Consider the following 15,140-nt stretch of genomic DNA (forward strand, 5'->3'; position numbering starts at 1 on the left):
CTCCCATTTTCTGCTGTTTCATTACATGTCATTCCCTCTAAGATGCGCTTACACCAGTTCCTTCCAAATGAAATAATTGTTTTTAATTTAAAAAGTGAAGTTAAAACACACTTTTTCACTTCACTTTTTTCTTTTTAACTTCACACTAGAGCTTTTCAAAGTGAAAAGTTCTATCCATGGTGCTACTGCACACCTCTGGTTAAAAGCCACTGTACAACAGTACAGCAGGACTATACTCTAGAATGTATCTTCAACTAAATTTGGTCACTTTTGAAGTCATCATTTTCTTTATTTTAGGATAAAGTTATGAAGACATGACAGATTAGATATCTTTAGGCTTTTCTTTGAGACAGGGTTTTGCTCTGTCACCCAGGCTGGAGTACAACCTTCGCCTCCCAGCTCCCAGGCTCAAGTGATCCTCCTGCCTCAGCCTCCCAAGTAGCTGGGACCACAGGCCTGCACCACAACACCTGGCTAATTTTTGTATTTCTTTTGAGATGGAATCTTGCTCTGTTGCCCAGGCTAGAATGCAGTGGTGCTATCTCAGCTCACTGCAAGCTCCGCCTCCCAGGTTCCTGCCGTTCTCCTGCCTCAGCCTCCTAAGTAGCTGGGACTACAGGCGCTTGCCACCACGCCCAGCTAAATTTTTGTATTTTTAGTAGACACGGGGTTTCACCATGTTAGCCAGGATGGTCTCGATCTCCTGACCTCGTGATCCGCCCGCTTCGGCCTCCCAAAGTGCTGGGATTACAAGCGTGAGCCACTGCGCCCGGCCCTAATTTTTGTATTTTTTATAGAGACATAAATTTGCCTTGTTGCTCAAGCTGGTCCCAAACTCCTGGGCTCAAGTGATCCACCTGCCTCAGCGTCCCAAAGTATTGGGATTACAGGCATGAGCCACTGTGCCCAGCGAGACAGATTTCTGAGCTCAAAATTTCCTGGTGATTTAAATGCCTCATAAGATTCTTACCTTGTCCATAAAATGATAATTTCTCCCTTCTTTTTAATAACATTCTTTGCAGAAAGGCTTGTAGAAGTGGCAAGTGCTGCTGATGAATCCTTAATCCCTGGGGTTGCCTTTAATGATGAGGGATCTTTATTCACAGGAGGGGCCCTCTTCTTATTGGCTTTCTTTCGGTGAGCTTCAGTATTCTCACAAGAATCTTGGGTAGGTTTCTTGGTCTTTTCCTTATTGGCTAAGTCTGTTTCCTTTCTTTGTTTCTTATGAGAATGATTTAGATCAGAAAGGTTTCTTCTCTTTTTGTGAGCATTATGCAAAGTCCCAGGCAACTCTGAGTTAACACAATTTGATCCCAGCTCTGATTTTAATTCATCCTTTTTTACTTCACATGAACTGGGAGATTCTGTGGTCAAGTCGATATAGGTTTCCTCAACAATGCACTCCAAAGGCCTGTTTGCCATTTGTGCCTTTTCTTCCTTACAATTATCTTCATCTACCTGTATGACCCCACATCCCAAGTCTTCAACAGCTAATTCAGGATGATTACCTTCGCTTTTAGTTTCACTTGAAGCATCTTGTGTCAAATCAATAAAAGCACCTACAGTATCAGCCTGCAAAGAATTGTCTAATATTTGAGCACTTTGATTTAAATTGCCTCCAGAACATCCTAACTGATCAATATTTAAAACTGTTACTTCTATGAATTCCCCCAAGTTTTTGGTTTCAGTGACTGGATCTTTCGTTAGATCTATGTATGTATTTGGAAGATGATCCCCGACAGAGTGTGAGATTTCTTCCATTGAAGGCAATTCTTCAATGCTTTCAGGCACTTTTGTTTCCCATACTTGATGCAATTTGAAACATTCATCAGCCACTTCATCACGATGACCCATCTTACCTGAAGCATCTTTAAGAAATTCATATATATCAGGAACCTGTGTTTGTATCATAGAGCTCTGTTCTTCATGAGTTGACTTGCTGTTATCAACATTTTTGTTGGAATTTTCCAATTCCTCCACAGATTTAAAAACTGTGTTCTGACATGAAATATATTCTTTATCTGCTCCTTCATCAGCTCCCTTTCCATGTCTGGGCAAAGATGTCAATGATTCATCAGGTATCATACTCTGTTTAAGACCAGAAGAGGTAGATGGTGTTGCACGTCGTATTTTCACAATAAAATGATCATTGGACTTTTCCATGATGACGGCATGCATAGGTAGATTAGGGTGGTACTGAAAGCCTGGAGCAACGGATCGGCTTGTCCAGGAAGAAGAACAACTTGATTTACTGCTTGAATTATCAGACTCCAGAGCTAAATGAATATCTTGCTCAGATGCATCCTCTTCCTCAAGTAAGGCATCTTCACTAAAATGAGCACTAATGACTTCTTCAGGAGTTGAACTAGACGAAACATCAGGCTTTAAAAAACTGAGATGACCATCTGACTTCAGAGGTGACGGTACTGTTAAAGAGACTGCTAGATCTTCAAAAAGTATGGAAGAAACGCAGGGCTTGCTCTTTTCTACACTACACACATTATCTTTACTTAAAGGTAGGTTAGTAGACACTTCAAACATACAACTTTCATCCAACACATCAGGATGAACTGGCAATGAAAGCCCTGAAGACAGAGATGGACCTTTCTCAGATGATAATAATGACCAATTATCATCACTAATCATTTTAGGACATGGAGAAGCCACCCCTGAAACTAGCTCTTCTGTTGTACAAGCTGGTATAGACTCGCACTTAAGAGTCTCTAGCAACTGCTTCTCTGGAGTCTTTAACTCCCACTCACTTTTTTCAGTACAGTTAACACTACTGTCTAAAAGATCAGACCCTTGCAACAAACTTTTAAATATTTCACCCATTTGTGCATCACTCACTAAATTAAAAGTAAGGCTAGATGCTTGCTGTTCAGTAAGAATCTCGAAACTTCGTTCTGGCTTCAAAGTGGCATGCTGGGATGTCTGTGCATCCTCTATACTGCTTCCTTCGTTTTTTTCTGACTTTGGGGTGCTTGAACAGTGTAGTTCCAAGGAGCGCTCTTCGGATTGAGAGTTCTTATTATCAAAGCAGGTGTTAAAATTTTTTTTAATGTCATGCTTTACAGTGTTAATACTGGAGTTATTTTGGTCTTGATATTTTTCCTCAGATTTTTTACATCCCACTAAAGACTTATAATGAATACAGTCTTCTGATTTTGAGAATTTTTCTTTCAGCAATTCTTTGTTGGAGTTGTGCCCACTCCCTTTCTGACAATCTGAATACTGTGCATTCTGTTTACTTGTTTTTTCAGGTCTGCCTTCATCACTGTCTCTTCCAAAGTTTTTGGAATCACAAAAGTCAACTAAAATTTTCTTAAGCTTTGCAAACAAATAATCAAGTTGGTCATCTACAAACTTCCACAATTTTTTTTTCATATCTGGTAGCTGCTGTTCAAATAAACGATCAACTATGCCATTCTTTTTAACTTGCTTAAGTTTAGACTCTATAACATCACAAAGATTCTTCTGTAAGGTAGTCACTGACTTAGAGATTTTGTGTAAGTTGAGATGTTTAATTAGAGATGTAAAACTCAAAATTGCTGATTCAATAATTCTATGAAATTGTATTAATGAAAATTTTGCCTTGAATTTCATATAATTTTTCCTTACATGTTTTCTTATCATTCGTAACATGTGCATGATTTCTTGTTCAGAAGAGGGTACAGCAATAATTGGAACTATTTTTTCCAAGCTGGAAGTGCTCATCACTTTATCTTTCTTCTCCGTTTTTGAAGATCTGCTAGATTTATCAGGTCTTTTATTCCATTTGTTATTGGTCTGATGGATTCTTACATGTGTTTTCCTACTGTCTTTATCCAAACCCACAGTACTTTTCCCATGTCGTGGGATAGTCTTTGACTTCCGCACATCAGCTGACGCTCTAGGCTTGGAATTTTTTTCAAAACTTTCTTGTGGTTTAGATGTTTCACTATCGCTTCTAATTTCCCCTTCTTCTAATTCATCTAATGGTGAATTCTTACATGTGTCTGCTTCTGTACATTTGTCAGATTTGTAAACTGGCTTTTGATTTTCCTTATTGAGATCAGACTGACTCTTAGAGGTAGAATGAGCTGAATTTGGTAAAAACACATCTGTAGAAGAGAAAAATATATTAAATACATTTATAGAAGATAAAAGTATATTAAAGTTTAGTCATTTGACATGTCCATATTAAATATTACATGTAACAAAAAATTAAATACTGAGGCAATTCACTGTTTTACTAGTTCTTTTTGAAGCAGAATGTTAATGCCTAATACTTGCATCATTGATTTTTTTTTTGAGAAGTCTTGCTGTGTCACCCAGGCTGGAGTGCAGTGGTGCAATCTTGGCTCACTGTAACCTCTACCTCCCAGGTTCAAGCCAATTCTCCTGCCTCAGCCTCCTGAGTAGCTGGGACGACAGGCGCCTGCCCCCATGCCCAGCTAATTTTTGTATTTTTAGTAGAGACAGAGTTTCACCATGTTGGCCAGGCTGGTCTTGAACTCCTGACCTCATGATCCACCTGCCTCAGCCTCCCAAACTGCTAGGATTATATGTGTGAACCACCATGCCCAGCCTGTATCATTGGTTTTTATTGGTCTTAAAAAGTGCTCAGGGCTGGGCATGGTGGTGGGTGCTTGTAATCCCAGGTACTTGGGAGGCTGAGGCAGGAGAATCACTTGGGCTGGGAGGCAGAAGCTGCAGTGAGCTGAGATCACGCCACTGCACTCCAGCCTGGCGACACCGTGAGACTCTGTCTCAAAAAAAAAAAAAAAAAAAAAAAAACAGAAAAACAACTCTGGCTGGGTGCAGGGGTTCACGCCTGTAATCCCAGCACTTTGGGAGGCCAAGACGGGCAGATCACAAGGTCAGGAGTTCGAGACCAGCCTGGCCAACATGGTCAAACCCTGTCTCTACTAAAAAAAATATACAAAAATTAGCTGGGAGTGGTGGCACGTGCCTGTAGTTCCAGCTACTTGGGAGGCTGAGGCAGGAGAATTGCTTGAACTCAGGAGGCAGAGGTTGCAGTGAGCCGAGATCTCACACCACTGCACTCCAGCCTGGGCAACAGGGTGAGAGTTTGTCTAAAAAAAAACACACACACAAAAAAACCTTCCATGTGCACTTCTAGGTAACAGGGGCTAAGTAATATGCTGTTTGTTTTGTTTTGTTTTTGTTTTTTTTTGATACAGAGTCTTGCTCTGTCGCCCAGGCTGGAGTACAGTGGCACAATCTCTGCTCACTGCAAGCTCCACCTCCTGGGTTCACGCCATTCTCCTTCCTCAGCCTCCTCAGTAGCTGGGATTACAGGCCCGGCTAATTTTTTTGTATTTTTAGTAGAGACAGGGTTTCACTGTATGAGCCAGGATGGTCCTGATCTCCTGACATCATGATCCGCCTGCCTCAGCCTCCCAAAGTGCTGGGATTACAGGCGTGAGACACTGTGCCCGGCCTACTTTTTATGTTATCAAAAAAGAATATCACCAATTTATCTTATGTATTTTACATTCTCAAAAAAAGCAAAGTTATAGAATATAAACTATTACCTTTATGACTGTTATTATACACTGGAACTTGAGGTGGGCTTTCATTTCTAAGAACTTTTGCTACAGGTCTCACTGGACTATTCAGAGGACTGATGGCTTCTGGAATAGGTCTCAGGTGATTAAGGTCAATGCTCAAAACCGAGTTATCATCATCATGATATACTGAGTTTGTTTCACCAGTTGCCATTCTGTGGTCCATTAACTCAGTCTGCTGAAGTGAAGAATCTAGAGTATCTTTAGGTAAGCAAGGCTCCAAATGACACGACTTACTCTCAACCAGTGGTGTAACTACAACAGAAGGCTCAAATTTTGGGTTATTATCTTCTGAAAGCATTATTGGCAAAATATCAGCTTCCTCAATTGAAGGCTGCAAAATGCTTTCAGTGGTTTCACCCACTGTTGTTGAAAGTGCTACCTTCATTTCCATACCTTCAGAAATACCACAAGAATCTGAATTATCATTTCTTTTGGTATCCAATTCCAATCCAAAGTTTTGAGACACATCTGTTTGTAATACATCCATTACCACAGGAGCTGCTGCCCTTCCATTATTAATGGTTTGTTTCATTCCTGTTGATGGAAACAAGGATTCTGTCTGTTGTATTTCCATAGGAGATGGGAAGGAAGTCTCTGTATCACAAATGGGCACTTCACAATGCACAGTATTGTCAACAGATCTAACTAACAAACTATTTTCTTCTTCCATTTTGGTTTCCGAGATACCAATCCTGGGTTCAGTCACTGCTAGAAGAGCAACCTTTGGTTCCAATAATGATGATTTCGTTTCCCCCATGGTATTTTCACTGACAGAAGCTTCCCCCAAGATATGTTCACTGGCGGAGGGAACATATGCCACTGTTTTAGCTTGCACTGAAGACTCTGAATCACATACACCACTGGACTTGGGAACATCGGTTATTTTATGCTGATTATCCTGAGAAACAGGTTGCTTTTTAGCAGGAGAAAGAGTTAAGTTCAATTTTTCCATAAAACTCAATTTTAGGTCTTTGTTTTTTGTTTCATTTGGACCATTCTCAGCTTTCATTGCAAGCTCTTTATTATCTGCTCCTTCAGAAACACCATTATCAGGGACTTCTCCCTTATCAGTCTTTGGCTCATTCTGTTTCTTTAAATCAGAAGTGGTTTTCTTAGTTTCCTTATTAGCCTTCTGAAAATGTTCTGTAGGTACTCTTTTTTCATTTCTAATATGCTTATTATCTTCTTTGCTTTCTCGTTCTCTTTTCCTCTTATCTTCGGTTCTATGTCTTTCTGCTTTTAAAGGTGTATTTTCCCACTGGTGCATAGCATCAACTTCCTTAGAGTCAATGTTTTTGTGAGTTCTACTGTTTGAAAGAAAAGATGGACATCTTCCATCTTGAAAACTATGACTGTTTACACTCCTGTCTCTTTTACAATCTTCCCATCCTCTTCTCTCTTCTACATGGTATTTACTTGAATTATGAGAAAATGTTGTTATTTCATTCTTGGAATGAGGAAGTGATGCTCGTTCAGATCTTCTCCAGTGATCCTGGTCCTTTACTACTGACTTAGGTTTTTGATCAACTTTTCTTTCTTCTTTGTCTTGTGATTTAACTTCTTTCCTATTTATATTTTGTGATCTTTCACTTTGTCTTTCTAGTTTTTTGTCACTTTGAGAGTCTACTCGACTGTGTGACCTTTCTCCAAGGGTCTCTTTCTCCCAAGAAGAGTTAATGCGTTCACCTTTATAGTCAGAATCTGAGTTACTTTTAAACTTTGAACTTTTGCTTTCAGTCTTTGGTTCACCTTTACCATATTTCTCAGGATGTCCTTGTAGCCTTTGACTAGCCGCCAGTATCCTTGGTTCACCATCACCACAGCCAGGACTTAAGTCTTTTCGCACTCTTTCAGTTCCTCTGTTGAACTGGCTATGTCTAATATCTTTTCTTCCTCTTCTACTATCCTCATTTGAGCTACCCTCACCAACCTGATAATGAGAACGCGACCAAACACCATTAGTGCAGTGTTTCTCGACAGATGTAGGTAAATGTGAAGTACTCCTTTTATCAGAATGTGATTTTCCTTCCTTTTCCAGATTTGGCAGTGAAGTGCTATGATGTACATCTTTAGAAACATCACTTTTAGCTCTGTGATCAGTCTTTGAACAATCATCCAAATGTGGAGATCTAGATTTAAGATCTTTTGTTTTAACTGTATCAAATGTCCTTGCAGTTTTATGATTATTTCGAAAATGTGGAAACTCAGACAATCTATTGAGAAATAATAATTAAAAAAAAGTTAAATTATATTTGCAATATTCCAAACTTTATTCACATGAGTAATTCATGATTAAGAAATTACCAGCTTTGGCCGGGCATGGTGACTCATGCCTATAATCCCAGCACTTTGGGAGGCCGATGCGGGTGGATCACTTGAGGTCAGGAGTTCGAGACCAGCCTGGCCAACATGGTGAAACCCCGTCTCTACCAAAAATACAAAAAAATTAGCCAGGTGTGATGGCAGGCACCTGTAATCCCAGCTATTTGGGAGGCTGAGGCAGGAGAATTGCTTGAACCTGGGAGGCGGAGGTTGCAGTGAGCCGAGACTGTGCCACTGTACTCCAGCCTGGGTGACAGAGCAAGACTCTGTCTCAGCTTCAACCTCCTGGTTGAGAAAGAAATTATCAGCTTTGGCCAGGTGTGGTGGCTCATGCCTGTAATATCAGCATTTTAGGAGGCCAAGGCAGGAGGATCACTTGTTTGATCCCAGGAGTTCAAGATCAACCTGGGCAACATAGTGACATCCTGTCTCTAAAAAAATTATTTTTTTTAATTAGTCAGGCATAGTGGTACATGCCTGTGGTCCTAGCTACTTGGAAGGCTGAGGTGGGAGGATCACTTAAGACCAGGAGGTTGAGGCTGCAGTGAGCCATGACTGCGCTATTGTACTCCAGCCTGGGTGACAGAACGAAGTGAGACCCTGTCCCTAAAAAAAAGAAGAAAAAGAAATTACCAGCTTCCAACTAAATTAGCCTGTTTTTAAAACATGAAATTCTCTTTTATGTGCTTTGCTCAAATAAGTTTTGAGGACCTGAGGATCTATCCCAGTACTTGCCAATGGCTCTCAGACTTACTTCACCACACTGCATAACTCCCCAGCTAACCACAAGTTCACTTCTTTTAGAACAAGTGACATTATTTTCTTGCCTTATTCATTCTGGCTCAACTGAAACACAAGGAAAAGTAAAATCTTGCTAAACAACAGACATGATCAAAGTAAAACTCTACATAATTCTCTATCCTAGTTTTTCTGTTTCAAATACAATCCCATAGCAAGCCAAAGCACCAATGGCCATCTTAAGGTGTTATATACTATGCAAAAGTAAAAAGGAATAAAGAGTTGTAATTCTTTCCTAGGAGAATGGTATATATTTACTGTTTAAAACAAACAAAAATCTAAGTTTTAAGGTTTTATATTAGTGTTTTAAAAAACTGTTAGGTTTCCTAGCAATAAAATGCTGAGAGCTCAATTTAGCTTTTTTTTTTTTTGAGACAGAGTCTCCCTCTTTCACCCAGGCTGAGTGCAGCGGCATGACCATGGCTTACTGCAGCCTTGATATCCTAGGCTCAAGCAATCCTCTCACTTCAACCTCCCAAGTAGCTGGGACTACAGGCACACGCCACCACACCCAGCTAATTTTTAGTTTTTCGTACAGATGGGATCTCACTATGCTGCACAGGCTGGTCTCAAACTCCAACTCAAGCAATTCTCCTGCCTTTGCTTCCCAAAGTACTGGAATTACAGGTGTGAGCCACTGTGCCTGGCCCATTTTAGATTCTGGTAATAACTTCATCTTCCCGAACTTCCATAATTTCTTTGAAATTTCATATATCTATTTCTAATCAGTATTAAATGTGTAGAAAAACCCAAAACTTAAAAAATTCAGAAATATAGGGCGATTGTTATGAGAGGATTAGAAAAACATACAACCTAAAACAATATGTAAACCTCATATGAACCCTGTTAAGAGCTGATTGTGTCCCCTCTCCTGACCAAATTCATAATTTGAAGTTCTAACACATTGTTCTTCAGAATATGACCTTATTTAAAGGGTCTTTTTTTTTTGTCTTTTTTTTTTTTTTTTCCTTTTTGTGGAGAACGGGGTCTCGCTGTATTACCCAGGCAGGTCTTGAACTCCTGGGCTCAAGCTATCCTCCCGCCTCTGCCTCCCTGAGAGCTGGGATTACAGGCATGAGCCACCGCGCCCGGCTAAAGGGTCTTTACAGAAGTAATCAAATTAAAGTGATATCCTAAGAGATACAGGAAGTAGACAACCATCTACAACTACAGAGGCCTGAATCAGATCCTTCCTTTACAGCCCTCAAAAGAAAGTAACTTTGCTGACACTTTCATTTTGGACTTCTAGCCTCCAGAACTGAGACAAATTTTGGTTGTTTAGGCCACCCATTTTTGGTAGTTTTGTTACACTAACCCAGGAAACCAATATAGATACTGACTCAACCGACCAACTGTTGGTAGATACCTTTGAGATCACTGGAGAAATGTAAACACGAAAAGCACTAACCATAAAAGGAACACCCCTGAAGCTGGGTGCAGTGGCTCATGCCTGTAATCCCAGCACTTTGGAGGGCCAAGGCAGGCAGATCACTTGAGGTCAGGAGTTCAAGGCCAGCCTGGACAAAATCGTGAAACCCCGTCTACTAAAAATACAAAAAACCATTGTTTTTTGTTTTTTTTCAATTTTTTACAGGTGGTGCATGCCTGTAATCCCAGCTACTGGGGAGGCTGAGGTGGGAGGATCACTTGAACCCAGCAGGCAAAGGTTGCAATGAGCTGAGATCATGCCACTGCACTGGGCAACAGAGCAAGATTCTGCCTCAAAAAAAAAAAAAAAAAAAAAAAAGGCTGGGCACAGGTGGCTCATGCCTGAAATCTCCACACTTTTGGGAGGTCAAGGTGGGCGGATCACCCAAGGTCAGGAGTTCAAGACTAGCCTGACCAACATGATGAAACCCTGTCCGTGTCTACTAAAAACACAAAAATATTAGCTGGGTATAGGCTGGGTGCAGTGGCTCATGCCTGTAATCCCAGAACACTGGGAGGCTGAGGCAGGTGGGTCACCTGAGGTCAGGAGTTCGAGACCAGCCTGACCAACATGGTGAAACCCCATCTCTACTAAAAATACAAAAATTAGCCAGCGTGGTGGCGGGTGCCTGTAATCCCAGCTACTCAGGAGGCTGAGGCAGGAGAATGTTTAAACCCAGGAGGCGGAGGTTGAAGTAAGCTGAGATCACGCCACTGCACTCCAGCTGGGCAACAGAGCGAGACTCTGTCTCAAAATATAAAATAAAATTTTTCTTTAATTAGCCGGGTATGGTGCCGAGTGCCTGTAATCCCGGCTACTCGGGAGGCAGAGCTGCTTGAACCTGAGAGGCAAAGGTTGTGGTGAGCCGAGACTGCACCATCACACTCCAGCCTGGGCAACAGAGTGAGGCTCTGTCTCGGAAAAAAAAAAAAAAAAAAGGCCGGCACACAGTGGCTCATGCCTGTAATCCCAGCACTTTGGGAGGCTGAGGCGGGAGGATCATGAGGTCAAGAGATCGAGACCATCCTGGCCAACATGGTAAAACCTCATCTCTACTAAAAATACAAAAATTAGCTGGGCATGGTGACGCGTGCCTGTAGTCCTAGCTACTCAGGAGGCTGAGGCAGGAGAATTGCTTGAACCCAGGACGGGGAGGTTGCAGTGAGCCAAGATCGTGCCACTGCACTCCAGCCTGGCAACAGAGTGAGATTCCATTTCAAAAAAAAAAAAAAAAAAAAAAGTGAGTTAGTAGAAAGAAAAAAAATGAAAACAAGTTTAGACAACTTTTTCAGAGGTTTGGCTATGAAGATATGAACTTCTCTCTGGAGCAAAATATTGCCTCCAACCAATAAGAGAGAGAAATTAATGGAGAAAATCCCCTTGAGAAAGGAAAGAATAATACAATTGAGGGATAGTATAAAGGCTGTTTATTAAAAGGGTACATGAGCACAGATGCCCTCTTGATATTTTGGTAATTTAGTGGGGACCTAGAAGAACCCATGATATATACCCCATCATCTCATCAGGGCAAATAGTAGTAGAGCAAGAACTCAGTGTTTTAGGAAACTAAATATATTCAGAGAAATATGTGGCAATGTTCTATTTTTATTTGCTTCCTTTTTTTTTTGAGATGGAGTCAGGCTGTCACCAAGGATGGAATGCAGTGGTATGACCTCAGCTCACTGCAACCTCTGCCTCCCAGCTTCAAGTGATTCTCCTGCCTCAGCCTCCCAAGTAGGTAGAATTACAGGTGTCCACCACCACGCCTGGCTAATTTTTTTTTTTTGAGATGGGAGTTTCATTCTTGTTGCCCAGGCTGGAGTGCAATGGCACAATCTCGGCAACCTCCGCCTCCTGGGTTCAAGAGATTCTCCTGCCTCAGCCTCCCGAGTAGCTGTGATTCTGGGTATGCACCACCATGTCCAGCTAATTTTGTATTTTTCTTTTCTTTTAGTAGAGATGGGGCTTCACCATGTTGGTCAGGCTGGTCTCGAACTCCTGACCTCAGATGATCTGCCCGCCTTGGCCTCCCAAAATGCTAGGATTACAGGCATGAGCCACCACGCCCAGCCAAATATTTGTATTTTCAGTAGAGACAGGGTTTCCCCCTGTTGGCCAGGCTGGTCTACAACTCTTGAGCTCGAGTGACCTGTCCCCCCCAGCCTCCCAAAGTGCTGGGATTACAGGTACGAGCCACTGAGCCTGGCCACAATGTTCTATTAATAATCACATATGGGCCAGGCATGGTGGCTCACCCCTATAATCCTAACGCTTTGGGAGGCAGAGGCAGTAGGATCACTTGAGGCCAGGACTTCAAGACCAGTGTGGGCTACATAGTGAGACCCTGTCTCCACCAAAAATAAAAAATAAAAAAATTAGGCAGACATGGTGTTGTACAGCTACTTGGAAGGCTGAGGAAGGAGGATCCCTTGAGCCCAGGAGGGGGGGGTGCCACGAAGTAAAAATACCACCACCCATCCCAGCCGGGAAAAAAAAAAAGACCCCCTCTCTGTAAAAAAAAAAAAAAAAAAAAAAAAAAAACAGAAAACAAAAAACATTATTTTCATCTTTCCTCTCAAAGTTAAAAATATTCCACATATCAATACCCACGTAATTTATAACAGCTACACCGCTCAGTAATACCTTTGGTGAAGATTACTTATTTCTTCATCCTTGCGGTTTATTTCCACCCTGGCAGTTTTGATAAGTGCTGAAATATTCTTCTTAAGAGACTGGTTTTCATTTATTAAGCTGAAATTCTAAAACACCACAAAATATATTAATAAAGTACATACCTACAGGGTTACTAATACTACTACATATATTAGCTGATAATTATCGAATGTTAACTACATGCAGGCATCACACATTTATAAGCCATATGAGGAGTACTATTATCCCCCTTATACAAGTGGGGAAGCTGAGACTGAGAAGATAACTGGCACCAGAAATAGTCCCACTTAAAGTGAAACTACTTAAAACAGAGATTGAAATGAAAAACCAATGAACAGCAGAAAAAGTTCTGCCTGGCCATGATCTTGAAAATTGAAAATAAAAATGGTAAGAATTAGGTTATGGCCGGGCGCGGTGGCTCAAGCCTGTAATCCCAGCACTTTTGGAGGCCGAGACGGGTGGATCACAAGGTCAGGAGATCGAGACCATCCTGGCTAACACGGTGAAACCCCGTCTCTACTAAAAATACAAAAAAACTAGCCGGGCGAGGTGGCGGGCGCCTGTAGTCCCAGCTACTCCAGAGGCTGAGGCAGGAGAATGGCGGAAACCCGGGAGGCGGAGCTTGCAGTGAGCTGAGATCCGGCCACTGCACTCCAGCCCGGGCGGCAGAGCAAGACTCCGTCTCAAAAAAAAAAAAAAAAAAAAAACAGAAATAGGTTATATTCAACAGCTTTGGTTACACTTGCAAAGATGTATTAGTCCGGTCTGGGTGTGGTGGGGCTCATGCCTGTAATCCCAGGACTTTGGGAGGCCGAGGCGGGTGGATCACCTAAGGTCAGGAGTTCAAGACCACCCTGGCCAACATGCTGAAACCCTGTCTCTACTAAAAATACAAACATTAGCCAGGTGTCGTGGCGGGTGCCTGTAATCCCAGCTACTTTGGAGGCTAAGGCAGGGGAACCGCTTCAGCGTGGGAGGTGGAGGTTGCAGTGAGCTGGAGGTTGCAGTGAGCCGAGATTGTGCCACTGCACTCCAGCCTGGCAACAGAGCAAGGCTCCATCAAAAAAAAAAAAAAAAGATGTATTAGTCCCTAAGATAAACTAAGAAAGAATTGATAGTTCGCTGGTTCTTTCAGGGGAACAAGAAGGAAGAGAAACAATTTTACCAAAAAGTAAAAACTAGAACAGGACATGACATTCCTGATTTTTGCAGCGCAGTCACAAAATGGGTCATTCTGGCAAAAGCTGTGACGGCATCATCAGTGTCCCCTAACAGCCATTTTAAACCCGTATCTTTGTTCCTCAAAACCATTGTTTTAAACCAGTTGTCATTATCTCCACAAATTTTCTATTAATTAACTATTAATTGACCAAAGTCTAACAGACCCTTTATATCAATGTCATTTAACAAATCAAGCCGTTTTCTTTTATCAGTTTCATCAACTCAGGAAATAATGCATATTTGTCATATTTGCTATTTCATTCAATTTCATCAATTCAGGAAATAATGCATACTTGCCACATTTGCTATTTCATTTAATACTAAAAGAAAGCTTTTTTATAAACTGTCAACACTTTAACATTTTAATTTCTATTTATAACAACTTTTTTTTTTTTTTTTTTAAGTGATAGGGTCTTCCTCTGTCACCCAGGCTGGAGTGCAGTGGCACAATCACAGCTCACTGTAACTTCAAACTCCTGAGTTCAAGGGTCCTCCCTCCTCAGCCTCCTAAGTAGCAAGCACTATAGGGGGGCCATATACAGCTAATTGTTTTTTTTTTTTTTGTAGAGATGAGGTTTCGCTACCTTGCCAAGGCTGGGCTCAAACTCCTGGCCTCAAGCAATCCTCCCACCTCTGCCTCTCAAAGTGCTGAAACTACTGGTGTGAGTCACTGTGCCTGGTAATTTGTTTTTATGTTTTCATTTATACCCTACCTGTGTCTGTATTTCTTTAAACTTTTTCATCAGCTCTTTCATTTGCAGTTGACATTTTCCATATTCTACTTGCAACTATAAAATATAAAAGGATTAAGTATCATTCAAAATTATTTTCTTAGTTTAACTGGCATTTCAAAATATTTTAAAATTTGCAAATCAATTCACTAAGAAGGCAGATGAGGTCTACTTCTACCAGAAAGACTACCAGTTTTAAAGTTAAGCCTACAAATAATCTATTTTGTTTACTTTCACATTCAACATCCAAACCTTAAAATTCAAATATAGTAGAAAGAAATAGAAGTCTCAGGACATTTTATGCAACATATGATTTAACTTTGTACATTTCATGAAAAGAAAAAATGTTATAACACTGTTTGTCTGTTGAGCATACTCAGATGCTTTGAG

The 15,140-nt window shown here is 41.1% G+C and overlaps 1 protein-coding gene across 9 annotated transcripts in view; it reads right to left on the reverse strand.

Annotated features, from left to right (window-relative positions):
* The window catches only part of CASP8AP2 (caspase 8 associated protein 2), a 46,093-nt gene that overhangs the window by 6,816 nt on the left and 24,137 nt on the right, over positions 1-15,140 (reverse strand). For all 9 annotated transcript variants that reach the window (XR_002730207.1, XR_002730206.1, XM_023205305.2 and 6 more), the window contains 4 exons: positions 14,733-14,807; positions 12,769-12,884; positions 5,541-7,789; positions 971-4,103 (listed from right to left, as the gene is read on the reverse strand). Coding sequence is in view for 7 of the 9 variants with exons in the window: in XM_023205305.2 (XP_023061073.1) it covers positions 971-4,103; positions 5,541-7,789; positions 12,769-12,884; positions 14,733-14,807 (5,573 nt within the window). In the remaining 2 variants the exon portion in view is untranslated. The remainder of the gene's footprint in view (positions 1-970; positions 4,104-5,540; positions 7,790-12,768; positions 12,885-14,732; positions 14,808-15,140) is intronic.

The sequence above is a fragment of the Piliocolobus tephrosceles genome, chromosome 5 (assembly GCF_002776525.5).
Source record: "Piliocolobus tephrosceles isolate RC106 chromosome 5, ASM277652v3, whole genome shotgun sequence".
NCBI classification, from domain to species: Eukaryota; Metazoa; Chordata; class Mammalia; order Primates; family Cercopithecidae; genus Piliocolobus; species Piliocolobus tephrosceles.